General features: G+C 33.9%; 1 protein-coding gene across 2 annotated transcripts in view; it reads left to right on the top strand.

Moving 5' to 3' along the window:
• Positions 1-26887, top strand: part of LOC124353881 (putative E3 ubiquitin-protein ligase UNKL) — a 95377-nt gene that overhangs the window by 42067 nt on the left and 26423 nt on the right. For both annotated transcript variants that reach the window (XM_046803924.1, XM_046803923.1), the window contains exons 8-12: positions 3631-3756; positions 7172-7370; positions 11833-11955; positions 18176-18327; positions 21199-21360. In XM_046803924.1, the coding sequence (XP_046659880.1) occupies positions 3631-3756; positions 7172-7370; positions 11833-11955; positions 18176-18327; positions 21199-21360 (762 nt within the window). The remainder of the gene's footprint in view (positions 1-3630; positions 3757-7171; positions 7371-11832; positions 11956-18175; positions 18328-21198; positions 21361-26887) is intronic.

Raw genomic sequence — 26887 nt, forward strand, 5'->3', positions numbered from 1 at the left:
CGGCGTTTTGTGGCCTGTGTGAAATCGCTCTAAATCGCGGCAGGACCGATCGTCACGAGTTGCTGCGATATTATTTGCGCTTGCACAAAATTATCGCTCGTGTGAACTGCTTCTATGGGCTGATTAATAGTAAGAGCTCTGATATGATACAAGCGTGGTATTTTATGTACCATTTAGCATTTTGCAAATCATACCGCCCCTGCTTGTGTCGTACCCACGATCTAAAAATCTACCTATTTTGTAGATGCATCCGTCCATTTCTGCACAAGTCGTCGACATCATTAGTGATATAAGGAAAAGTTTTAAATAGTTTCACCATTTCGCCACGTCTGATAAATGGAACACCTGTATTGAAGCTGAGACGGGAGAACTGGCAACAGTCGCCAAAGTGCCGAGGTTTAGTCCACAGCACACACTCGTGGTAGGTAGTTTTGGCTTAGATCTGAAATCGGCCACTCCTTGTCAAAAACAATCTATTTTTATTTTTATTTGTAATGTTTAAAAAAAAAACTATTGACCGTGAAATTACTATTTTTGTACTGTAAAAACTGTTAAAGAGCCTTGAATGTGATTTTCTAGTATACGTATGTTAAATAGCCAAACACTATTTGAAGGCGCTAAGTTGTGACGTATATATGGTTTTAAGATTAAACCTTAAGTATTAGACCACTTTATAGTACTGTAAAGCGTGTACAATGGCTATAAACATACACAGATTTTCTTGATCGTGGCAACAAGGCAAACTCTACCTCGGCGTTGAAATATAACTGACGAACTAGAAGTGCACATACACAGGCAAAGCTTACGAAAAGCGTGCGAAGCCGCGGGAAACAGCTAGTTATTTATAAATTAAACTAATTTAAACTAACTTTTAAAAACCTTTGATTTTATCGGTAATAGAATATGGAAAATTATTTATTTTGTTTGGAAAAGTCTGGGAATTTTCTAAGCCACTTTGCTAGACACCCTGAAAAACCTTCTGTAGTAGCCAGGTCTGTAGTGACGTCTTGAAATTCTTGTGTTCTCTGCATCTCTTCAGGTCGTCAGGGAATTGATTGTTTAGTTTTCTTATAGATAGGTTCCTTTGCGTTTCTAGTGTAATAGCTGTGATTGTCATCTAGATGGTTAAGCTTATGAGCTATTGTTGTGAAGCAGATAGCCTCGCAGGTGTAAAGTGAGATAACTGTCAAGGTCCTGAGTTTTTTTAAAGGCTAGAGGGAATGAGTCTAGAGGAGTCAGTCCTGCTAATATTTGAATTACCTTTTTTGTAGGACTAGAATACGTTCCCTGTACCTTCCCTTTACTCTTTTAAGAGCATATGTACTAGGTTTGTGCTTACTACAGAGGTCATCAATGAGTGAGTTTCAAGTGTTATTTATTTTATAACTTCAACTAGTTGCTGTCAGTACTGTAGGTAGCTAGTGAGTCAGTTATGTGATGCTCCCCTAATGCCTTATTACCTACTTTTTGGAGAAGTAGAGGACTAGGCCATCGAATGCATTACTGAAGTATATTAATTAGCATGGCAGTCACAGTTGTACCTCCTTCAAGTTGGTCGATGATGAATTCTGTCAGTTGAACTATAGCCGTAAGTGGTGAATTTTCCTTGAAGGAAGCCATGCTGCTGAGTCATTGAGATGTTGTGAGTAGTAAGGTGTGTTATCACTTGGTTCAGTAGGATTCTTTCAAATACCTTGGATATTGTTAGGAGATCCAATTTTGGCATATAGTTTTCCACTGATGTTACACTGCCTTTCTTGTGTTTCAGGAATACTTTTGCTAGTTTAAATTTCACTGGAAAGATACCTTGTAAAAATGACAGGTTAATTAATATGTGACATAAGGGACTCGCTATTTCATCTGTGCAGTGTTTCAGCAGTGTGGTGGTGGCATAGAGAACTTCTTCTGGTGTAGTTGGATAAGGGATAAAGTCAGTTATATCACCATAGTCTTTGCATGTTGGTTGTAGATTTATGGCTTGGTTAGGTTTACAAAGAGTGATTTAGGCTATTTTTTTTTTTTAATGATGGTTCAGCAATTTCAGAAGGGTCCTCAATTTGTTTTTTATTAACTATAAGTTTAAGTGGTTCATCCTTTTTACTATGTTTGCATCATTTTTAGTTAATAACCTCCCAAATAGCCCTTGGTTTATCGTTTGGGCTATTAAGACTCTGAAGTAGACTGTTTTCTCAGGTAAACATCAAAGGTCAGGCGATTGAAGGACATAGTCTTTTTTCTGGCAATAGTTTCTATTTTATAGTCCTCCCTGCCAGTTGACCTTTCTGTCTCCAGTACTCTGAGAAAACTTTCTTAATCTCAAATACAGGATGATTAATATAATGCAGTCAGTCGCAATAGGTTAGTAATACTAGAGAAGACGATATATATTAGTATAGTATAAGAACTCTAGTGTAAAGTTTAGCTGTCACCAGTAAGCAATCACCAGTTTTGTGATTGTTTTCTGATTTTAACAGGTTACCAACTTAGGAAAATAATAAAAGGCAATACATAACAAATACGTTTGTAAGAGTAAACTATTTAAAACACTAATACTTCCTAAGCATCTTAGAAATCTATGCAAAAATCTCATGATATGCTTTAAAAATATATTTACCAATACATTTTTTTAAATACGTCGGCTATCCAGAAAGTATACTACGTTTTCATATAAACAAAATAAAAGAAAGAATTGTATTATATTAATTTGAAAGTGACACTAACATACTATTTTTCAACCTAGTCACCATACAAATTTAGGCACTTATAGTGATGAACTAGTTTTGAAATTTCAGTTTTATAAAATTCTGCCGCCTGAGACTTCAACCAGTTAGTCACGCTCTCCAGCAGTTTCACGTCATCATCACAGCGCTGCGTTGCAAGCCAGGTCGTCATTGCTTGAAACAAGTGGTAGTCGTTGGGTGCAATGTCCGGAATGTAAGGTGGATGTGGAAAGATCTACCACTTAAAAACATCCATGACTTCTCGAGTGCTATTTGCCGTGTGTGGTCGGTATCCACCTTGCTCAAAATTTATAGTAACCTAACTTCTGCATAACAATTTTGTGTAACAAACTCCTTGAATTTTGAGAAAAATTAAGTGAGAGTTCTGTTATTGTGAATCAGCGGTCTTCTTTAATCTTTTCATCGACTTTAGAGACAATGTCATCGGTCATAATGCTTGGCCGCCCACTTTGTTTGTCATCATGCACATTAGTTTGACCATTTTAAACCTAATGCACTACTGAGAACACATTGTTCCTCATAAGCTTCGCAGAGTTGGAGATAAATCGTAAACGGCTTATTATGCTTAGCTTACTAAAACCGTATTCAATTGCATTACAAATTTTAAACTCCTGTTATAAAAAACAAGAAACTATAGTAACCTCTCACAAGTATGGCTGGATAGCCACTGAATGAAGAAACGCCCTGACAAACGCGGCTACAGAGCGAAACATAATATTCTTTCTGTATAGCCCTATTAATATGCTTTTATATATCACTGTAGTCAACAGAAATCGGAGATTCATAATCCATCTGAACCAAAAAACTAATTTTTACATTTGGTTTGTCCTTAACAACTGAGAGAAAGGCCTGAATAATTCAGTGAGATTGAAGGAATTCCGTGTCACAGAACGGCAGTGGGGAGATGTCGGAATGTGCCAGTACCAGCAGCCTGGGTTCCAACAGCTCCAGCAAAGCTCCAGGAGCTAACCGTCACTCCTTCTGTCAGCAGCCACAACATGAGGCTATCCAGCAGGTATCTGACCTCTTTAGAGATTGTGTATGAGTATGAGTGGTGCATGCATGCATGAGGGTTTTTTTTGAAAAATAAGGGATGTGCCAGTACCAGCACTCTGGGATCCAACAGCTGTAGGTCTAACTATCACTCTTTCTTTCACTATTCATAACATAGAGTCATTCATCTGGTGTCTGAGTCCGACTATTGTAGGGATAGTGGATGCACAAGGTTTTGAATGGATAGACAGGAATAAGCTAGTAAATCTAGGTGTCCAATAGCTCCAGCCAGATTGTGGAAGCCAACCACAACATAACGTTGTCAAATTCCAAATGGAAGAGATTTGGGAATGGACTGTATGTGTTATGAAGCTTCTGCAGAAAGTGAGTAATGTACCAAATTCAGCAAGGCTGTGGGAATAAATCGCTAAATCTGTCAGTATCGATACCATGGATCACTCCAATAATGATGTCTGATGTTTTGTTGAACTTAAATAGGATTTAAAGTATAAAACCTTTTCTTTTCATATACTTTTTGTAAATCTATAGGATCATGTCACTCACTTTCTGTTTAACTTCAGTGTAATAACCATTCTTAAAATGTTCTCAAGAAACAATCTATTAGAATATTTTTTGTTGCAGCTCTATTATCAATATTATTGTAAGGAAGTAGGAATATAACAAGATAATCCCTTTATTGTAGCATCTCCTGCAAGTTTATCACACAGTATATTTTTATTAACCCTTTGAGTGCCAGGGATCTTGTTACGAGACGATTGTAAAAACACGCTTGAGTGCCGAGCGTCTCGCTCCGAGACAATACGTTCCTACACGAAAGTGCCGAAGTCTCGGAACAAGACGATTTCTATTTCATTTGTAGTATCTGTATAACTTATCCCATACTGTCTCACACCATACTAAAGGCCAATACATGAACTAAAATTACATTTTCAACTATTATTTTGACTATTTAATGCTGTTAGGTGACGTAAACAACTATCTAAAATACAACACTTTCACAGTTGGTTCGCGATCGCGGTGTCGTGATAATTAGCGGAACATTTCTGAGGTTATATAATTGTGCGTTTCTATTAGTTTAAAATGTTTCTAAATTATATTAGATATTAAAATTAATAAAAAAGTGATAACAGTCCATTCTGAGTGTCCATGAAGACAGTGTTGTAGAATTTGTTTGAAAATTGCCAGAATAAGGTTATGTTTATGTTTTGAGTTTCATTTTAGTTATTATTATATTATATTACACATGATTTTGCATTGTTTTAAATGTATTTTATTATTAAAGTTTAGAAAAGAATTTAAAAAAGCTTTTTATGTTGAAAAGTAAATTTTACCTGAATATTTTCCAAAACCATGTGCTTTTTAGCAAAACAAACCAATAGCACTTGAATAATTTTTATAATTGTGTTTATTGTACAATATTAGGTTATTACTCATGATTTTAGGGTGTTTTAAATGCTCTATATCTTCAAGGTATTAACATTTAAAAATACATTTTTCTTATATTAGTTATTTTACCTAAAGCTAGATTTTTATTTTGTTTCCATAGACAAGTCACTGTCTAAAGTGAGTTTTAATTTTTTTTAATTATATAAACATCTTATTGTTATATATTTTTTGATAGACAATTCATTTACCTTTAAAACGAATTAAAAAGAAGATTTTAATGATCAAAAATAAATTTTAAGTGGATTTTTTTCTGAAACCTTGCGTATTAGTAAAAATAATCTCTATTAAATAACAATTAACAAAAATTTTGTTTATGGTACAATATTAGGTTATTACAAACGATTTTGTGTTGGTTTTAAATTATCTTTATCATGAAAGTATTGAAAGTTCAAAATAAAATTTTGTATAGTAATTATTGTACCTCAAACTTTATTTTTATTTTGTTTCTGTGGAAATTTTGCTGCTTAAAGTGATATTTTAATTTAAAAAATTGAAACAAAATTTAAATGTTAAATAGTTTTTATACTTAATTAATTTACCTTTACAAAAAAGTAAAAAGGAGCTTTTTATGATCAAAAATAAATTTTATACAAATTTTTTCCTAAAACCTTGCTTTTTCATCCAAAACTCTCTGGCTTTTCGCATAGTCACACAAAAAATAACTCTGCACTTTTCAACATGGATTTGATTTTATCTCTGGCACTAAAAGGGTTAAATTAGCTTTTGGAACTTTAATTGTTAAAATATAAATAACAAGTCTTAATAGAAAAATATAATTGTCAGTAGTTCTTAATCTGTCAATAAGTTTTTTTTTTTTTTGTTCCACCAATTCTTAGAAATATGTACAAAGAACCAGAGACATTTAATTTTAAATGATAGAATGGCAATCAGATCTGGATATAATAGTTCGGGATCACTTACTGGAAATATATTCTGTTCTAAAGAGGGGCGGACCAGTGCATGTGATACATAAGCCCTTTTATATTTCCTTCTACGTGAGAAATTTGTAAAGGCCTATATAAGAGGCTTATGAAGTAGTACCCACAAGCTCCTCCTGCCAAAGTACCAGAGGATGTTTTCTCTTCCAGAACATACAGAATATCATCATCGGTTTTTACACAATCTAAAGACAGGCTTAACTACAAAGATTACCATCTTATTATATTGTGCTTCCTTAGATGACAAAGTGTGTTGTGAAACAAACCTATGGTTGATTTGTTCAGTCAACAATCACTTTAATGAAATGCTATCACCAATGAAAATTTGATTCTAAGGTGATTCATTCTGTACCTAAGAGTACGAGGTGTGGCTAGGAAATAACCGGACTGATGCTGAAAACAAATTATAATTAGATATTTACAATTTGATGTTATCCCCTTCAATATAATATTACCAATGTGCACAATCCCTTTTATATCAAAGAACACAATCATTGGATTGGCCTTTAATTTTGATTTTTTCATTCTTGCTTTTTTGCCATGGAGAAGCAGGGTATTTCATCATGCATCAAATTGATTCTTTTCTTAAGTTTGTTTGTAACATTTCTTTTAAAATATTTCTGAGATTTCAGAATTATCTTTCAGGTCATCAAATTAAAACTATGAATGTTGGATTTCTTGATTTTTGGTAAAATAATTCAAACATTTTTGGCTTCTGAATGTTACAGTCTAGTATAATATACAGAATAACTGTCTAATTTAACCATATTTCCAAATCACATAATCAATTATTTTGTTTGGACATCAATTGTTCTTTTATTATTGTGTTTCACATGAAATCACTATCAAAGCCTTTAATTTCATAACAGTTGTTTTGTGAGAAAAACTGTCAAATTTTTGGTAAAACATGTCTTAAATTCTTTCTTCCACTTTTAATATATGGAACATATGGGATAGCTTCTTTCAACATAAGGCAGCTGAAGAAGACTATTTTGTAACAAACCTCGTCTATAGCAATAAATGATGTTGCAGGAAATTCTCCGCAAACAGCTACAGGCTATTGACTCTGACCCTCTTCTGGACGTGTTGGAGAAGAATCAGCAGAAACAACGGCTCCTTGTGGCACTCAACATGACTAATCATCATAGTCTCAACAATCATTCAAACCTCATCCCTCTGTCACCTCACTTTTCTTTCAACCCATGTGAGACGTTGTGTGAGTCTGTTGTTGGTAAGTCTACTTGTATTGTAATCTATTTCTGTAATTTATATTCTTTTTCCGTGAAATGTGAGAGACATTGGATCCATCTCATCAGAGCAGATAATATGCAAATTACCAATTGCTAAAAAGGGATTTCATCTTTTTCTATGAATGAAAATGCGTAGGTACACAGCCAAATTAACAAGTTACTGTATTTTTATAAGTAATATATTGCTTACAGCTGGTATTTCTGTAATCATTTAATGCTTTCCAGTGAGTCTATTTACATACACCATCTCACACAATAACCAATATTGCTAAATGTGTTTTTGTTTTATTTTGTGCAGAAAACAAGTAGATATATAACCAAATTAACACATCATCATAATTTATAAATAATATATCTATATCTATGCATCACAGTGATGTTAGCTGCTCAGTGATGGACAAATACACACTAATATTTTACTATTTTATCATTTACATTAAATTGTATAAATGGCAATAGTCTTATTTAATTTCAATAAACATTGAATCACAAAAAGTACTTGCTCCGCCGGGAGTCGAACCCGGATCTCTCACTTGCCGGGTTATTTATATTATATTATATTATTATATTATTTATATTATATTATATTTATATAACTATAAAAATGATAACTATTTTATCATTTTTATAGTTATATAAATATTCCTCTATAAGAATGTAGGCTATTATGTATGTTTAAATCTTAAAATGTTCATCTTTTCATAAAGTTGTAACAATATGTTATACAATTTTGTAGTATTACCAGTAGTATAACTGAGTTAAAAATGTATCATCTATCCCAAAATGTGAGCCACATAAATTTGTACTTCATGAAAATTTGGTAACGTCTGGAAGGTTATTATTTAACTGCTTGCCAAATGATTTCAAACATATACGTCTTATGGTAATATAGATTTTAGTAATATGGAAATAAGTGATTAGTATATAAATATAGTAATTTTCAGTACTTAATAACAAATTTAACTAATAAAGATCTCTTGAATTGAATTGTTTATATACACAGCACGTGGGAGGTGAGGAAAAGTGTTTTGAAGGGATGTGTTATTTTGATTACAACACTATTTGTACAGGCATACAGAACCGCTCAAATCAATTGGAACATACAGGGAATTTCACTCTTTTCATCATGCAACAGTTGGCATCACTGCTATAGTACTTTTATTTTGTTTTACTACAACCTAACCTCACAAACAATTAGTGCACATCTGATTCTTTTTGTTGTACAAATTTTCAGTGAAGTATTCATAGTTTTTATTATTGTTGCAAGTTTGTGTGTTTGTTTAACCCTTTTAGGACCAGACCAAAATTTGAAATGTGCAAAGAGCATTTTTGCGTTTTTCTGGCCATGCTCCAAGAACTGTGCATATTAAAAATGTGCCATTTTTCAAGCGTTTGAGAGAAAAATCATATCTTCAGAACTAATTACTGTACAGATTTGTTTTTAGGCTTAAAATGTTTATAATAAAATTGCTCATTGTGAAAAAATAAATTTAAGTCATTATATAGCAAAAAAAAATTTGATTTATCTGTTTATCAAATAAAAAAAATTAAAAAAAATTGAGTTTGATCTTCAATAACTACCAAAAATAAGAATAAATTACCTGTGGGAAATGGTATTTATTAGTTCTACATATAATTCTCTATAACTGTACAAAATTTGAAATCCCTGGAATAAAAAATAAAAGTTTGTAAATGAATTAAATTTTTCTGTAACACTGGTTAAAACACACTTTTCAGCATTAGCCTAACATAGAAAACCTTACAGCCTACTAAGGATATTATTCGGTACTTTGGGATTATACTGACCACACCATTATGAAGAACACAAAAATATACATTTATAGAAACAAACATGATAGAACGAAAAAACAACTCTTTAATTACAAAATTACAAACTTACAACGATTATCAATTGCTAATGGGGTCAGATTCCGTTATATGCCCCCAAAGCTTAAACTTTTTTCAATGAACTTAGAACGTTATAAAACGATGTAGTTGAGTAACATAACTAACATTCCATCAATCAACAAGCATTTCCAGGTATTGTGATTGGTATTGTTGTCGCTGTTATCTTATCTTTCTCGAGAATCCCGATTACGGCAGGCCGCGCGGCATCACATGATTATTTAAGTTTTTTGCACGGTACATAAAAACAAGTTTTTTTCAATAAAGAGTTTAGTTTTTTGAATTTTTGTGTTTGTAGAAATGTAGGGGTAAAACACGGAAGTACAACAAAGCGACGCACCAGCTGAACGGGCGGCGAGACTCTGCAATCACGTTATCTACTAGACCGCTCGACTTTGACCTCTGTCTGAGGATGGGGAGGGGTTTGCAATAAGGCAATTCCTGTTTTATATTGACGAAATATTGTTCTACACTAATCTAGTAATCAGTAGAAGCAAAATGTCAAATAACGATTCATGTCTGGGTGTGGTCGGTATAATCCCAAAGTACCCTGACAACATTAAGATGCAACATGGCCGTAAAATATTTTTTTTCACCAAGCTGATGATTCCAAAGACGTTTAAAATTTGATATCATAGTAAGAAACATACAGGGAATAGGAAAATAGTATATTTATTCCATATAGATGATTAAAATATCTCTTAAAAAATATGAATAGTCCGCCGGCGATAAATCAGACGACTGGTCCTTTTCGCATAGTACGCCGCCGGCGATAAATCAGACGGTTGGTCCTTAAAGGGTTAACAAACTTATTTTAGTTTTACAATAACTCAATTGATGGATACCACTCCTAGAAAACATAGCAAGATTATCACGCTATGTCAGTATGGAAGTATGTCTCAGAGGAAGATAGCTGAAGAATGTAAGGTAGGCCTAGCTACTGTCAACCAAATTGTTAAGCAATTTAATGAGACTGGCTCCTTTTCTGCTAACAGAATAGGAAATTATGGTTGTAAAAGAAATACAACACCTCAAACTGATCGCCAATTAATTAGGAATAGTAAGATCAACCCTAGGTTGTCGGCTGTAGATTTTGCATGAGAAATTTAAAAAAGTGGAGTTAATATTCATGTTAGTACCTTTAAAAGAAGGTTGGCAGAAGTTGGATGAAAAGCTTACTGACCAAAGAAAAAGCATCTTCTTACTGTGGCAGTGGAGAAGAAACGCTTGTAGTGGGCTATAACCTACAAGAAGTTCTCTGTTGAACAATGGAAAAACGTCCTTTTCTCTTATGAAACTTTTTCTTGTTCAGGGACATAAAGTTAACTTTGTCCGTAGAAGTGGGAATGAAGCTGAGACATCAGCTCACATCCTTCAACAACCCAAACATCCACCTAAAAAAATGCAAGGAATTTTTTTCTGAGAACAAAGTAAAAGTTCTGGAATGTCCTGGTAATTCACCCGATTTAAACCCAATCGAAAATCTATGGGCTATTTGTAAAAAAAGGATTGCTTGAGAAGATTGTACAACAAAAACATCCATGATTACTGCTGTAATCAAAATATGGTTCCATGACAGCGAAATAAAAAATATTTACAAAAAACTCATAGAATCAATGCCAAAGCGATAGAAAGAGGTTATAAAAAACAAAGGAGGACATATTAATTATTTGGGAGCTGTTTGTATTGTTCGTGGTCAATAACTTGTGTTTCATTTAAAAATCATAGTCATTTACCTCGTGTTCCAATTAATTTGGGCTGTACTGTATAATATGACAGACATGCAATATTGTTTATCTGTTAACCTTTGTGGAAATCGTGTGACTTAAATCCAATAAGCAGTGATAAAGCAAATTCATTGATTCTCGGTTTTGAATCTATTTAGAAGATCTGTGGATTCGAGAGTCAGTTTTGACATATCACTACTATCATCCAGTGTGCAAACGTTCTGGAAGTTGTTCCAGACTAGTTCATACCTAAAGCCTAGTAGTTTTCTGCTTTTTCAAAGAAGTAGTCAGTGAAAATTTTATGTATCGGATTAAATCTTTCTATCTGTACTTATTCTACAATTAGTAGTAGAAATAAGTAGTAAAATTTTAGTTGGTTTTTGTGGCTAATCAAATTTGTTATGAAAATCATATAAAAGAAATTTGTTGGCAATAGAGGAACTTTATATCAGACAAGGAGATGTAAGATTTTATTTCAATAGATTCCAATAGATTGTAATAATAACGTGAATGAGGCACACAATAAGCTCAGGTTGACGTTTGAGGATCTGTGAATCCACCCCAATACTCCAACATGAATGATAAACATGAAACTCACTCAAATCAGCCACAATCAGCTGTAATAATACTAATGAATGATAATGAATGCATTATCAATAAACCTTTTCTTATGTGTTAATGATCCACCAAATGTTTAAGCAAATTATACAGCTTTCATTGGACAGACCAATTGATAGTGATGCCTAATTAATCAAAACCCTACTTACTTAATTAAATTGCCAATGTTACGACACACTCTATATTTCCTCAGGTAATGCTCTGGAAGATCTTCATTTAGATGAACCTTTGGGTCTAGTGGCATCCATAGATCGGGACTTTGAAACTGATTCTCCTACAGTATCAAATTCCATATCAGCTGGTCTTGCAAGTTCAGGTAGGCCTTTTTGTTTACTGTATCTTATTTTACTTCAGTTTTACATACTTGTGAAAAAAATACTAATTTAATTGTTTAAAAGTTATTAACCCTGGAACTGGCGGTCATATTTCTCTCAGTGGCGGAGTGTTTTTAGTACTTCATACATCATTGCCTTATATTTATTTTATTATTACATGTTTACTTTAAAGTACCTATGTCATATTATATATTTTTTTATTCAGTATTGTTCAAGGAAAATTTTTCACATAATATAATTAAAACAAACAAAAATATCCTTACTCTACCTCTTTATGAAAAGATTTTTTTTATAAAAAAGAAAAGTTAGTTCAAAGTTTTTGATTTGTAAAATTGTTGTTAGTGATATGGAAAATCCAAAACATAAAAAAGAAAGAGCATTTAATTCTGAGTAAAAATAAAACAACATGTAGTTTACGAGGGGGTACCCAAAACAAACCGGAATTATTTTATAAAAATTATATATTATCAAATATTTTACAATACGACCTTATCTCCTTCAAAATAATCTCCATTACAACTAATACACTTGTCCCAACGGTATTTCCATTGATCAAAACATTTTTTGTAGTCATCTTTAGAAATGGCTGCAAGCTCGAGCTTCGTTTTTTTCTTAACCTCTTCAACGCTGTCAAATCGTTGACCTTTCAAGCCTCTTTTCATGTGTGGAAATAAAAAAAATTCGCATGGAGCGAGGTCAGGCGAGTAAGGTGCGTGGGGCAGCGGAACCATGCCGTTTTTGGTTAAAAACTGCCTAACTGAGATGGCTTTGTGTGCCGGTGCGTTGTCGTGGTGGAAGAACCAGTCTCCAGTCTGCCACAAATCGGGTCTTTTCTGGCGAACACTGTTGCGTAATCTTCTTAAAATCTCCAAATAAAATGTTTAGTTGACAGTCTGACCTGGAGGAACAAACTCAGAATGAACAATGCCTTTAGCATCAAAAAAGCAAATCAACATGGTTTTGATGTTTGATTTGACTTGCCGACATTTTTTTGGACGAGGTGAAGATGGCGACTTCCATTGGCTTGACTGTTGCTTCGTTTCTGGGTCATAACCATAGCACCATGACTCATCACCAGTAATTACCTTTTCCAGAAAATCGGGATCACATTCGAGATGTTCTTTCAGAAGGCGGCAAGTTTCAACTCGATGTGCCTTTTGATGGTCAGTCAGAAGTCGAGGAACAAATTTGGCAACAACCCTTTTCAGTCCTAAATCTCCTGTTAAAATTCGCTGAACCGAGCTCCAAGTTAACCCACTACTCTCTGATAGTTCCTCAATTGTCTGTCGACGGTCGGTGAGCACAAGTTCACGAATTTTCTCAACATTTTCGTCCGTTCGAGAGGTTGATGGACGTCCAGAACGAGGTTTGTCTTCAATCAACATGTCGCCATTTTTAAATCGAGCGAACCACTCGTGGACCTGAGTTTTCCCCATAGCATCATCTTTGTAAGCTGTATTCAACATTAAAATAGTTTCTGCAGCATTTTTACCAAGTAAAAAACAAAATTTCACAGCTGCACGTTGTTCACTTAAACTTGCCATGACAAAAAACGAAACAAGAACAAAACAGGGTTAGCGAAAACAGTCACTACGAATGAACAGAATGCACTAGGACAACGGAACTGGGGTCACTGAGCTCGCAATGGGTTGCGCGACACACGCCTAGCGGCAGGAATGTGTACTACACGCTGCCGGCTGCCAGCAATACAATTCCGGTTACTTTTGGGTACCCCCTCGTATAAGGTATTTATTTCTACATGTGGTAAACGATTCAAAAATCATACACTGACATTCGAAAGTGCTACTTACCAACAAAAGTAAGAACTTCAAAGCTCACTTGGATTTGTAAAATCATGTAACTATTAGTTCATATTAATTTTCTATATTTTTTATTATATATTTTTTAAATTATGTTCTGATTGAATGTCTAAATCGGAATCCTCATCGTTGCTTATTTCATGTACAACTAGTTCTCGAATATAACTTGAACGATCGCGGAAATTACGATCCATTACACGTAAACACGCACAAAAACCGTACTATTATTGTGTCATATACACAACCATCATTAACAAACTCAAACAAACAATAAACCAGACAGAACACCATCCAGCTGACGAAATAACAATAACCGAATGAACCAGTTGACTCATCGCTGCGCGCGCATCTAGCGCGGTACGCGGGAGAATGTAAACAAACAGTTCAAAGATTTTAAAATGTATGGACGTGTAACGAAACGATAAAATTATTTATTAGTGTATTATTTACATAAGTTGAACCTTCCTCTTTCGATTGGTATCAATACCGATACTCTTTGATCGTGTTTTAAGTACGTAATATTGAGAAATAAAAGACATATTAAAATGCCCGATATCGGGCGCTGCCATCTAGGATGCGACTAAAACGCCCGATATCTGGTGTTTGCCAGTTCCAGGGTTAAGTTGAGGAATTTCTCACTACAAATCATTTTTGTTTCTAATCTATTGTAGGTTTTTGAATGTAATTGTATTTATAATGGTAATATTGATTGTTACATTGTATGTACTAATTGTTAAATTGTATATATTAATTGTTAAGTTGTATATATTGATTGTGAATTTTATATTTTTTTGTAGAATTTTATACCTATTAATGATTTTTATATTTGGTAGAGACTTTTGTAAAATTGTATACATTTTATAATCTTGTTGCTTTTTACAATTGTTAATGCCTTGCTCTGATTAGTTTTAATGCAGTTTACTTAAAAAAAAAGCAAAAAGTACTAGAAAATCTGTCTCAAGCCACTAAGTTTACATAATGTTGCTGTAAATGCTACTGTTGGACCTCTGTATGATTTTTATTTTATTTTATTTGTAGAATAGTACATTGTTACATGTACTTTTGACTTGGCCATCTGGCGGCAAATATACATTGTCAATACTTGTAAAAGTCCTACGGCAATAAACATTGATTTGATTTATACTCTCTTGATTTATACTTCTCAAAATTTGTAAAATAACCTTTTTTACAATCCAGAAGTTTTTTTGTGCTCTTAGTGGGTTTTCTTCTTAATGATGACCACAAAACAAAGAGAATAGGATAACATTTGATACATGATCACCTATTTTGATTGAGATATTTCAATCATTCACCATATAGAGTCTTTTCCAGAAAGTAGATTACGTTTCACTCTGTAGCCATTAGAGGCGGAACAATCACGGCCATTTTGATGTTAAGGCTTTTCTCCATTCAGTGGCTATCCAGCTGTGCTAGAGAGAGGTTACTGTTATTTCTTGTTAATAGCAGTTTTAAAATTTATGATGTAATTGAAAGTCCTGTGAGTTGTTAAGTGAGGTCGGTAATATGGTTTTTGTTGGCTAAGTACAATAACCCGATTGCGATTTATCGCTAACTCTGTTAAATTATGGGAACGATGTGATTACTGAATGTGTAGTGTGTCATTGATGCATTAGGTTTAAAAATAGTCTTAACTAATGTGCATTTTGACGAGCTAAGTTGATGGCCAAGCATCGTGACCAATGATATTGTCTCTAAAGTCGTTGAGAAGACAAAAGAAGACCGCCGATTCACTATAACAGAACTCTCACTTATTTTCCCTCAAAATTCAAGGAGTTTGTTACACAGAAGTTAGGTTACTATAAATTTTGTGCAATATGGGTACCAACCACATACAGCAAATAGCATTTGAGAAGTCCTGGATGTTTTTAAGTGGGAGGTGATTCCATATTCGCCTCACATTCCGAACCTTGCACCCAGCAACTACCACTTGTTTCCAGCAATGAAGACCTGGCTTGTGAAGCGTTTTGTTGGTGACGTGGAACTGATGGAGGGTGTGACCTGGTTGAAATCTCAGATGGCACACTGGAATTAAAAAGCTAATTCATCGCTATGATAAGTGCCCTAAATTTGTATGGTGACTATGTTGAAAAATAGTATTTTAGTGTTACTTTCAAATGTATATGTTAAATTGTTTTCTTATACTTTGTTTTTTGTTCATGTGATAATGTAATCTACTTTCTGGATAGTCCTCATATATAGGAAGTTCACCATCATAGGTTAAAGTAATTTCGAACGTTGTTTAATAATCAGTATTAATCGTTAAACTAATTAATGTACAAAAAGTAAGAGTGCATTTCATCTAGATTGCACTACGAGGTCTGTCCAAAAAGTATCCGACCGCCGACCAGTAGGCCGAACCGGTTATTGGAGGGGAGGGGCGAGCCTATTACTTCCTATATTAGGCATTGAATACGATCCGGTCACTCAGTGAGTCACAGCGCTCTGTTCCGTACATTACTGCTGCGTGTGTGCTTCGCATTTCAATATGACTGAACGTGTTGAGCAGCGCATTTGCATTAAATTTTTCCAAAAACTTGGCCATTCAGCATCAGAGACGATTACTATGATACAGAAAGTTTATGGTGACGTGTCTATGGGCGATACACAAATAAAAGAGTGGTTTAGACGGTTTAAAAATGGCCGCATATCAGTGGAGAGTGATGACCAATCTGGCAGGCCTTCAATGGCCAAAAACGCTGAAAATGTTGAACATGTTCGTGCAGCAATTAATGAAAACCGTCGATTGACTGTCCGAGAGGTGGAAGAAGATTTAGGAATACCAAAATCGTCAGTTTGTAACATTTTACACAAAGATTTAAAAATGAACCGTGTTTCGGCAAAATTTGTTCCTCGGCTGCTGACAGAAGACCAAAAGAACTGTCGACTTGAAATCGCACAGGACAATCTGGATTTGATAAAAAGTGACCAAGGATATTTAAATAAGTTATTACTGGTGATGAGTTATGGGTTTATGGCTACGACTCTGAAACAAAGGCTCAATCTTCAAAGTGGAAAACTCGCGAAGAGCAATGGCCGAAAAAAAAACAAGACAAAGTCGAAGAATATCAAGACAATGCTGACAGTTTTTTTTACCAGGACGGCGTTGTTCATCACGAATATGCTCAAGAGGCCAGACAGTGAATGAGTATTATCTTTGACGATGTTGAACAAATAGAACAAAATGCGACGAAGGACCTGTTAGCCATTCCACAAAATGAATTTAAGGAGTGTTTCCGGAAGTGGGAGGAGCGTTGGAGTAAGGTAGTGGCTTGTGGAGGGGAGTACTTTGAAGGGGATCAGATTGCCGTTGCCGCCGAGTAATGTCAGTTCATGCCAGACGTCAAGGTCGGATACTTTTTGGACACACCTCGTAGATGTCTGTTGAAAAGACCAGATAGAGCTATTTTGTAGCCTAGATATCTTAAATATTGAAATAATGCAAACATGAAAATAACTAAGAACTTGTTGTGCCACTGAGAGTATGTTTAGATTTATGAAATCTGGGCAAGTTACTGCCAAGATACTTTACTATTTCGGTCTTGCTGGATCTCTTCAGACAAATGTGGAATCTGATGCTTTTTATATCAAAATCTACAAATTTAACAATTATTAATAAATATTGCCAACATTAATATGAGTAAAATACACAAATGCAAGCACATATATGTACAAGAGTTCAAAAAGCTCATAAACACTTACGTCTAATGGTTGGTTTAAAGTATGTAAACCTAAAAAAATATGATCTGAGAAAAATATCATTTGATATTTTTAACCCTCTATATAACCTTATATTTCGACCTTCATCGAAAACTAGTGCAGCTGACGATCAAGTTCTTTCGTGGGAGAAATTCCTCTTTTGATTTCAAGAAAAACCAGCTTGTGTGTTTATTGTTGCAAATTATCTCTTAGCTCGAAGACTATACAGAACAAATTCCACAGTTAGTGCTATCACGTGGTGTCACTTTTCTGTACAGTACCCAGTTCCATGGTGCTTGTCCGCCATATAGCCTAGATCTGGCTTCCAAAATTCCATTGATGATGATGAGAAACTCAAAGACGCAGTCTCCAGCTGGCTCAAGATATGGGTGTTTAAATTTGTATGAAATATGTTGAAAAATAAAGGAAAGATATAGTTTTAAGATGTATCTAATAATAATATATAATTATATATACTTCTAAGCTTTAATTACAAAAACCCGGAAGTTACTTTTTTGAATGGTTCTCGTAATTGCCTTCTATCTTGTATTCAAAAGATATGGGTGAGAGTGATAACAAAGAATGCAAGCATTTGGCTGAATTTTGTGAGTTGACAGAAGATATCAATGGGAGAAAGTATTCATAGAAAATTTTTCTGGGACAGGTATCCTAGGAAGTTCTGCACCCGTTAATATCCCTGGTAGTGGACACAACAGTCTGGGACAGTTCTCGCCTTCTGCATCATCCCCTCTACACCATTTACATTCAGGGTTCCTATCAGCCTCCAGGTTCTCCCACCAGGACCAGTTGGACTCGGTGAGTTCTTTTTGTTCCATAAGTCCTTGTTTGTTGTTGAAGAATCTTACACTAAACTTTGTCAAATACAGTTTTTATTTTAAATCTGTCCTTATCTAGTGTCCATAAACAGTTTGAGTACTTTTTTGAATATTATCCAGGCTCAGGGAGAACTTATAAAAAGTAATTTTATGATCCAAAATCTTCACCTGCAGTTCCTTCTCAAAATTCTTAAATGAATCCCTTTATAACAGCTCTATACAACTGTACCCCAAAAAAATGTGAACTTTGGTGAAAATAAAGCAGACCACTGTTTACTTGCTATGGTCATAAATTTTTACTCAGAAATTTATTTCAATATTCCCGTTTTGTTGTATACAAATAACTATTTTTGTTGTTGACTGACCTAGCCATTATGTGTTACTGTGATCTGACATTTAAAATTACTAAAAATTCATAAATTTGACCATTCCGGAAAGTTTTAAAATTTTGTGGTTTGAACTTGTATTAGGGTTTTGACCAGGAAGTTTAAGTGATCTATGGCAGTTGCCTAAGAGTCGCCCCAAGAATTACAAATTGAGGTGTTTATGCCTGCCCCAAGTTCACCTTTTGACCTAATTTGGACAAGCCAAATTTGGGCATTCACATAAGAGTCCTAATTTGAACCACTGACTAGCTAGCAATCATGTTTGTTTACATTACATTTACTCCATTTCAAGATGTAAATCCTTTAAATCTGTCATCTTGGTTTTCATGCATATCCTAAAAAGAAAATGTGATATTAGGACCATTTTTTGATGCCTTACAGAGCAGTCAGTGGTTATTGTGGTGACGACCACACATGCATCATTCTTCCATTCTTTTACTTTTCACTGCATGTCAGTATGTAGGTTATATATCTTAGATGGACAGTACAAATTTTCAAAACAAACGAATTTAATGCAATTAAAAAAAAGAACATCGACAATTCACTGAGAGATAAAAACATCACTCTAATAGTGGTTGAGCCACTCTGTGTAACACAAGTACCAAACTCCAGCTACACAGTATTCCTGACAGTAAAAAGGCACAAATATGGCTCTTTGTGAAATTCTGTGGGGATGAACATGTCATGGCGATCGTCTAGGTTTGCCCCAAGGGTTTACCAATCAGATCTTTTATCCCCCGTCTATCACCCTGGTGTTGGTCCAATTCGGACTGGTCAATTTCTGACATTTGCGTGGAAGCATTAATTTGGAGTACTGGCTCACAAGCCACCTCATTTACCTAAAGAAAGGGACAATATAGGATATATGTAAAAGAAGCCTTCATGGGAATATTCTCAATATTAATAACTCACTCAAAGTTTTATGGTGATGAATATTAGAGTATAAACAAATTTTTTTATATTTAAATAAAAATTCAAGCTTAGTTAAACATGCATTGCAAAATCAGTTAGTATAGTCAGACACAGATTTGTCATTTAATAATGCCTAAATGTCATCATTTAACACATTCACTGCGGATGACAAAATTACCGGTGACAGAAAATCTGGAATTTTGTTTTGTTTTTTACTTACCCAAAACGGAGTCAGGGTAGCCGAAAGGGTTGTCCAAGATATCCCAGAAGTTTTATTGGCCGGAACGGGTGACGTCATGTCCGTGCCAAGTCTGCTCGTCATCCGCACCAGGTGCCGGTCCCCGTGATACTCGCGAATTACACGTTTGTAGTACATGAATTACACGTAGATAGTACATCAATTACACGTATATATTACATATTAGTTTGAAAAATATACAACATCAAAAACAGTTAACACTCCCCCCTCCCCAAGTAAAAATTAGAAAAAAACTATATACATCCCCACCCACCGCCGGCCCACTGGGGGTGGGGGACACTGCTTTCACCGTCCCTAGAACTGTTCGAACTCGACTCATTGTCTTCATCAGATGAAAAATTATCGTCAATAACATCGTCTTCCTCCATTATGAGTACATACACTTACACAGTCAACAGACACTATATTGCACTCACACAATATCACAAAAACATACACAACAAACGAAAATGGTGAACTGGCGACGAATCGCACCAACCGACTCACCCAAACAAATACACCTCGCTATGAGTGTTACAGGCTTCCTATGCAACTGCTCAGCTCACACTGAGGCAATATGAAAGCAGCTGCCGTATGCTGAGTTTGCCCGTCCACCGCCCGGCGCGCCATTTTCGCATGACGAGCATGCTCTTCACCGGCAGTGAATGTGTTAAATTAACAAATCTGGGGTGGAACAAAGAATGACAAAATCCATGGATAAATCACTTGACACAGGTTGTTTACATTGGCCTTTTTAATGGATGTTACGACTTTTCTTTATTTTTTAAAACATTAGATTTCTACTACGATCATTCTTTTCATTTTTCATTCTCCTCTTTGAATGTAACAAGCTATACAGAGAGAAAAAAAGATTAGTCTACAGAAAAGAGAAATTTCACAATATATTGATAATATTCCCAAATAACTATATGCTTACGAAGGAAACAAGATTTTTCCGGACATTTGCCATCGTTCAGTGAAACAAGAAATCAGTAAACACTACGTTTTGAGATCTACAATCTGATCTCATCTTCAGGTAAAGAACTAACCTAATACATAATTACAAACTAGGTTAAAATAAACAAATCTTACCAAAGCGTTCTGGCACGCCTAAGTCAGAAGAAGTATATGCTTACATCAGCCTACATAGATTCTTGCATGGTTATTATGTCTTAAGTAATTCTGGAATTTTGCATGCTAAATTATCAAAAGATATTTGTGTAAAAAATATAGATTTTATTTCTAGACAAGTTGTGTTCTCCCAGTCCATTTCATCATATGGCGGTTTTATCAATACTGGGTTTGAATGTTACAGGGTGGGCTGTTTATGAACAACATTGGCCATAACCATGGGCTGAGCAGCTCTGCTAGCAAACTGGGCAGCACTCTCTATGACTTCAATATGTCACCCAGTTCCCATTCTCCACTCATCAATAACTTCCCTGTCAGTCCCCGGGTGGGCAGCGGCAGCTATGATGTAAGTAGTACCAGTTAAAAGCATTTTTGTTTTGCAGAATTCACAAAATGGTAAAATGCCTATTCTGTCTTCATACAACTTTTTAATAGTGCAGCGTACTTTTACACATCAGTTTGATGGTAAACTATATAAAGCAAAAACTATTCATAATAGGCTAAAGTATTGCATTTACGGCTAAATCGCCAGGCAGACCAAGAATTTCTGAAGCTAATGTTAATAGATTCGTGTTTGAAGAACAAAGCCATCATAAGCCAGAAGTAGTCTACAATTAAGAGTTCCTACTGGTACAGACTGCACTCTGAAGGTTCCAAATAATACCATTAACTCTTTAACACAAACAGTGAGCCGTCAGATCCGCTCTAATTTAATTCTCACTCTACAGTCAACTTGTGAATAGATAAACTGCCTTTCAAAATAAAATTCTGAAACTTCGCAGATGTATTCCTGTTTATGTTTATGCTAATAAAAGTTTTTATAGAGAATTTTTTATTATTTGGTCAGGAAACTTACTAACGGGAAAGTTTTTCATAACTAACTGAAGTTGATTAAACTCAGTTCACTACAGTCTGAAGTGGAGTGTATAACAAACTACAGGCACAGTTGCCATTTACACCCGTTTCTGTAAACACTTCTAATTAATATACAGTAGTTAGTCATGTAACAATTTAGTACTATTTCATTACTAGAACGAAAATACTTTTTAGTTGATTACTTACTGCAAAAATATTGAAATTTTTAAAGAAATTAGGTTGAAGTATATTGTAGTGTTCAATTAAATATTCAAATGCAATGTTTTTGTGCTACATTATAATAAAATGATTTCTTAAAAGTGGATAAAAAAAAGATTTAACAAAATTAAAGTTATAGAAATATCATAAAATGATTAAATATTTCTATAACTCTAAATAATAATCTAATAATCTAAATCAGTTATTTAGAATCAGTGTAGTGAACAATATTTTCTTAGTTGTTAATAAGAATTTGTTTTACTTATAATGGAGTGGCCAATGACACGTTACTTCAATCCTCATAGCCCGCTTGATTCAAGATTCAAACATTCTTTATTCATATTATGTACAAAGGTACAATAAATAGCGTCAAATTACAAATGGTCAAGACTTAATACTAGATAGGACTTTAATATAGATTTTATTTATATTAAAATATATTATGTTATACCAAACACAGAATGGCCCCTCCTAGATTCGTTACAACAGTTAGGTCAGAATTGCTTAATTCTAGCTGACAAAATATTCATCTAGCGAATAAAGAGATAAATTTATTAAATAATCTTTCGCTTTAGATTTGAATTTACATAAATTATTTTCCAGTAAAATATGCCTTGGTAGCATATACAAAAACTTTGTTCCCATATATTTAGTTTTTTTCTTAAAAAAATCTAAATGATGTGTTTCAACCTGTCTATTTAATCGAGTGTTGTGAATATGATTATTTACTGATAAATTCGGGTCAAAGTTCTGTTTTACGTAAGTCATAGTTTCTAAAATATAGAGCCCATATACAGTTAATATTTTTAGATTAGCAAAAAGATGTTTGACTGAGTCTTCTCTTTTTAATTTGCACATAATTCTTAATGATTTCTTTTGTTGTATTAAAATTCTATCTAAATTTCCCTTTTTTTTGCTCCATATATGCTTATCCCATAAGCAAGATGTGAGTGAACTAAAGAAAAATATATTATTTTTAATGTTTCCAAGCTACAGTACTTTGCCAATTGTCTCAGAGCAAATAAGCCTGTTGACATTTTGCCTACCACATGATCAGTGTGCTTGTCCCAACTTAGGTTTTCGTCAATTAAAAGCCCTAAAAATGTTGTTACTTCAACTTGTTCTATTATTTCGTTATTTATAGCTACTTGTGGGTTTATTTTATTCCTTGTTTGTTTGTACAAAATGATATAAAATTAGATTTACTTGAGTTTAGTAGAAGATTTTTATGATCCAAAAATTCTTTGACAATTGACAAAGTAATAAATGATGAAACTTCAACATTTTCTTTAGTGTCTCCTGATATTGTTATATTCGAATCGTCAGCAAACAAACAAATAGTACTACCAACAGGGATCGCTCCAGGTAAACCCTTCAAGTAGCAACTTGAGAAACAAGAGAGGTCCCAGGACAGACCCCTGCGGCACACCATGTTTAATTATTCGTCTCTGGGAATTGAACTTGCGGATGTAATTGTATTTTTCTGAAAATTCTGATATTGAATGTTCAATCTCAACATACTGCTGTCTATTTTTGAGATAAGATTCAAACCATTCCAATTGTTTTCCAGTAATCCCTAGTTTTTCTAATGACTTTAAAAGTTTTTTATGAGACACACTGTCAAAGGCTCTAGTCATATCTAAAAATACACCTAAAACTTTTTCCCCTTTATCAACTGATTCGATAATTGTTTGGATGAACTCAATTCCTGCAGTAATTGTTGATCGACCTGACTGAAAATCGTGTTGTTCTTTATCTTGGAGTTGGTGTTCTACTAAATAATCTACTAACTGAAAGTGAACAACTCTTTCAAGTATTTTTGAAAAGATGGGTAGCAATGACACAGGACGATAGCATGACACATCATTAGGATTTCCTTTTTTAAAAATGGGAATTACTCTAGCAATTTTTAATGATTCAGGGAATATTCCAGAGATAATAGAAGAGTTTATCACATGCAATAAGGGTTTCAATATAACAGGGAGGACTTTTTTTACAATATCAATGGAAATATCATCATTGCCAGCAGAAAATTTATTTTCAAAGGAGTTAACTATTTTTTAAAGATTTTCTTCTGTTATGGTTTTAAACTTAAACCTAGATTAGGTTGAAAAATTGTCTTCTAACAGTAAGTTACTATTACCCTGAGGAATCTTTGGTAAAACAGATTTTTCAACTACTGATACAAAGAAATCATTGAATAAATTTGCTATCTGAATAGGGTTCTTTACTAAAATTCCATCTTGTTCAATGTTAATATTATGCTTTGCAGTTGATTCTTTATTTATCTCAGTTTTAATCAGATTCCAAGTCATTTTAGATTTGTTTTTAGAATTACTTAATTTACTATAAAAAAAATGTTTCTTATTCCTATTTATACAGTTTTTTAATTCTAATGTTTGATTAAAACTTTAGAATGTTCATCCTTATTTTTTCTAAATTCTTTTTCAAGTTGATGGATTTCGTTTTTCTTACATTTTATTTCGTCAGTGATCCATTGATCAATTTTTTTATCTTTGATATCTACCATAAGTTTTGGGAAACTATTACTAAAATGGTACATAAAAATATTTAAAAAGGTTTCATACTTTGTGTTAACTGTTGACTGATATACCTCCATAAAGGATTCCTGAGATAAACATTTACTAAAGGTAACAATATTATTTGGATTAAAATTCCTGCAATATTTTTTTGAAATTTTCTTTTTTATATTTAAGTTAAAAATCTCAAGTAATTGAGCATCATGGTCTGAGATGTGTGTTATGAGTCCTGTTACTTGCTGTTCATAATCTTTAATATTACTAATTATATTATCTATAGCTGTCTCTGATTGTAATGTTACTCTTGTCGGAAAGTCAACTTTATATTCTAAATTGTGTGATTTAAGTACACTCACGAAGTCTTTGTAATAATTATCTCTTTTTAAAACGTTAATGTTCAGGTCCCCAGTTAATATTACATTTTTGTATTTGTTAGTTAAAATAGAACATAAAACTTCAAAATTTGACATAAAATTGTGGAAAAACATTGGTATTGGGGATCTGTAGATACAGCATAATACACAGTTAAAATTTTCTAGTAATACCTCAACCAGACAGCATTCAAATATTTTGTCAGTCAACAAATTTTGAACTGAAGGAATTATTAATTTTTTAGTATTGAGATGTGTTTTGGATAATATCATTACTCCTCCGCCCACTGAAGATCTAGAATAATAAGAACATATATTATAACCGGGAACTTGTAATATATTTAGTTCGTTTTCACTCATTTTGTGCTCAGAAATTGCCATGATGTCTGGCTTTAATTCGTCCAAATTAATTCTTAAAATTTCCAACCGTGAGGGTAAGTGTTGCACATTTTGATGCATAATTGTAAAATTAATCTGAATGTTGTCTTGGTTGTTACGATTTAAAGAGGGGCCATTTCCAGAGCTACATTGGCTAAAAAAGTTTTTGTGATGGTCGGTTCAGGAGTGCTGCACGAGTGAGAAGAGTCATTTTTGAGTAGAGAACTGTTAGACTCGTTTGAGTGAAGTTCTGATACCTCATCTTGAAGTGTTCTTCTTACTTTAATTAAAAATTCTTTATGTGTTAGTCCATTTTTTAAATTTCTTGCTGATTCTTCATTGTATGTAACTATGGTAATTTTTGCCTCTGTACTTTTTTGAAATTTAATAATATTTTTATAAAATGTTCAACTTTTATTTCATCCCTAACACAGCCCATGGGGGAGCAAATGAGGTGTTTAAGTTGCTTGTCTTTAAAGTCACTTGTTAGATGATGGAATGCTGAGTCGTAGTCATGTGAAGTTGGCTTTTGATGATAATTATTTTTTGTAAGCAGACTATAGACTGTTGCTCCATCAGGCAGCTGTTGGTAGGCAAGATAATTAGATAAGGAATCTGTGGTATCAGGACGGCCAAATTCTTCTTTGAAGATTGCAGCCACGCCAGCACTCATATGCCCTTCACTGTGGAAGTCCCGCGAAATGCAGTGTGCAAAAGCCACTAATTTTTCCCCTTTGTGTTTTTTTATAGAAATTGTCATATTTTGGTCAAGGATTTCAATCTTATTTTCAATTTGTTTAAGATGGGCTTTATTTTTATTTTCATTTGTAGAATTGAGTTCACTCCTTGATTCCAAGCCAGATCCATGCAGTAGTTTGGCTAACATTTCTGCTACCTTATCTTTCCCTCTTCTATTCATGTGCAACCCATGTCTTGTAAAGTAATGTCGAGGCAGTTGATCAAGAGGAAGTATCTGAACATGTTGACATTTTTGAGCTATAATATTCTCTAGTTCTGAATTAATTTGTGCTATTTTTAGATCCAAATCATGTCTGTCATGTCTCATTGGAAGCTTAGCCAGGATAAGCTTGGAAAATGTTGAACTTTCTATCAGATTTTGCATATTACTCAATATTTGTTCAATGCTACTGTTTTCAACATCATTTGTGCCTGCAATTACTAATAAGTAGTCTTTTTTATTTAAATCTTTGCCAAAACTTAGCACTTCCTCAACAACTGAGTTGAACTTGGCACCTGGACGGACACATGATGAAACGTTGTGGAGAGTTCTCCGCTGAACCAGACTACTTAATTGTTTTCCATGGCTATCAGCCAAGATTAGAACTTTAGATGTTTTTACATTTGCTGTACTACGTTTTCCTGTGTAACATTGTTGTATTAATATTTATTCTATTATCACATGCAATTTCTTGATAAGCTGGTGTGATCGCTGTCTCAATTTTCCTAGTCAATGGCGGAAAACAATGTACACAAGTACGGTTTTGATTTT

The sequence above is a fragment of the Homalodisca vitripennis genome, chromosome 2, assembly GCF_021130785.1.
Source record: "Homalodisca vitripennis isolate AUS2020 chromosome 2, UT_GWSS_2.1, whole genome shotgun sequence".
Classification (NCBI taxonomy): Eukaryota; Metazoa; Arthropoda; class Insecta; order Hemiptera; family Cicadellidae; genus Homalodisca; species Homalodisca vitripennis.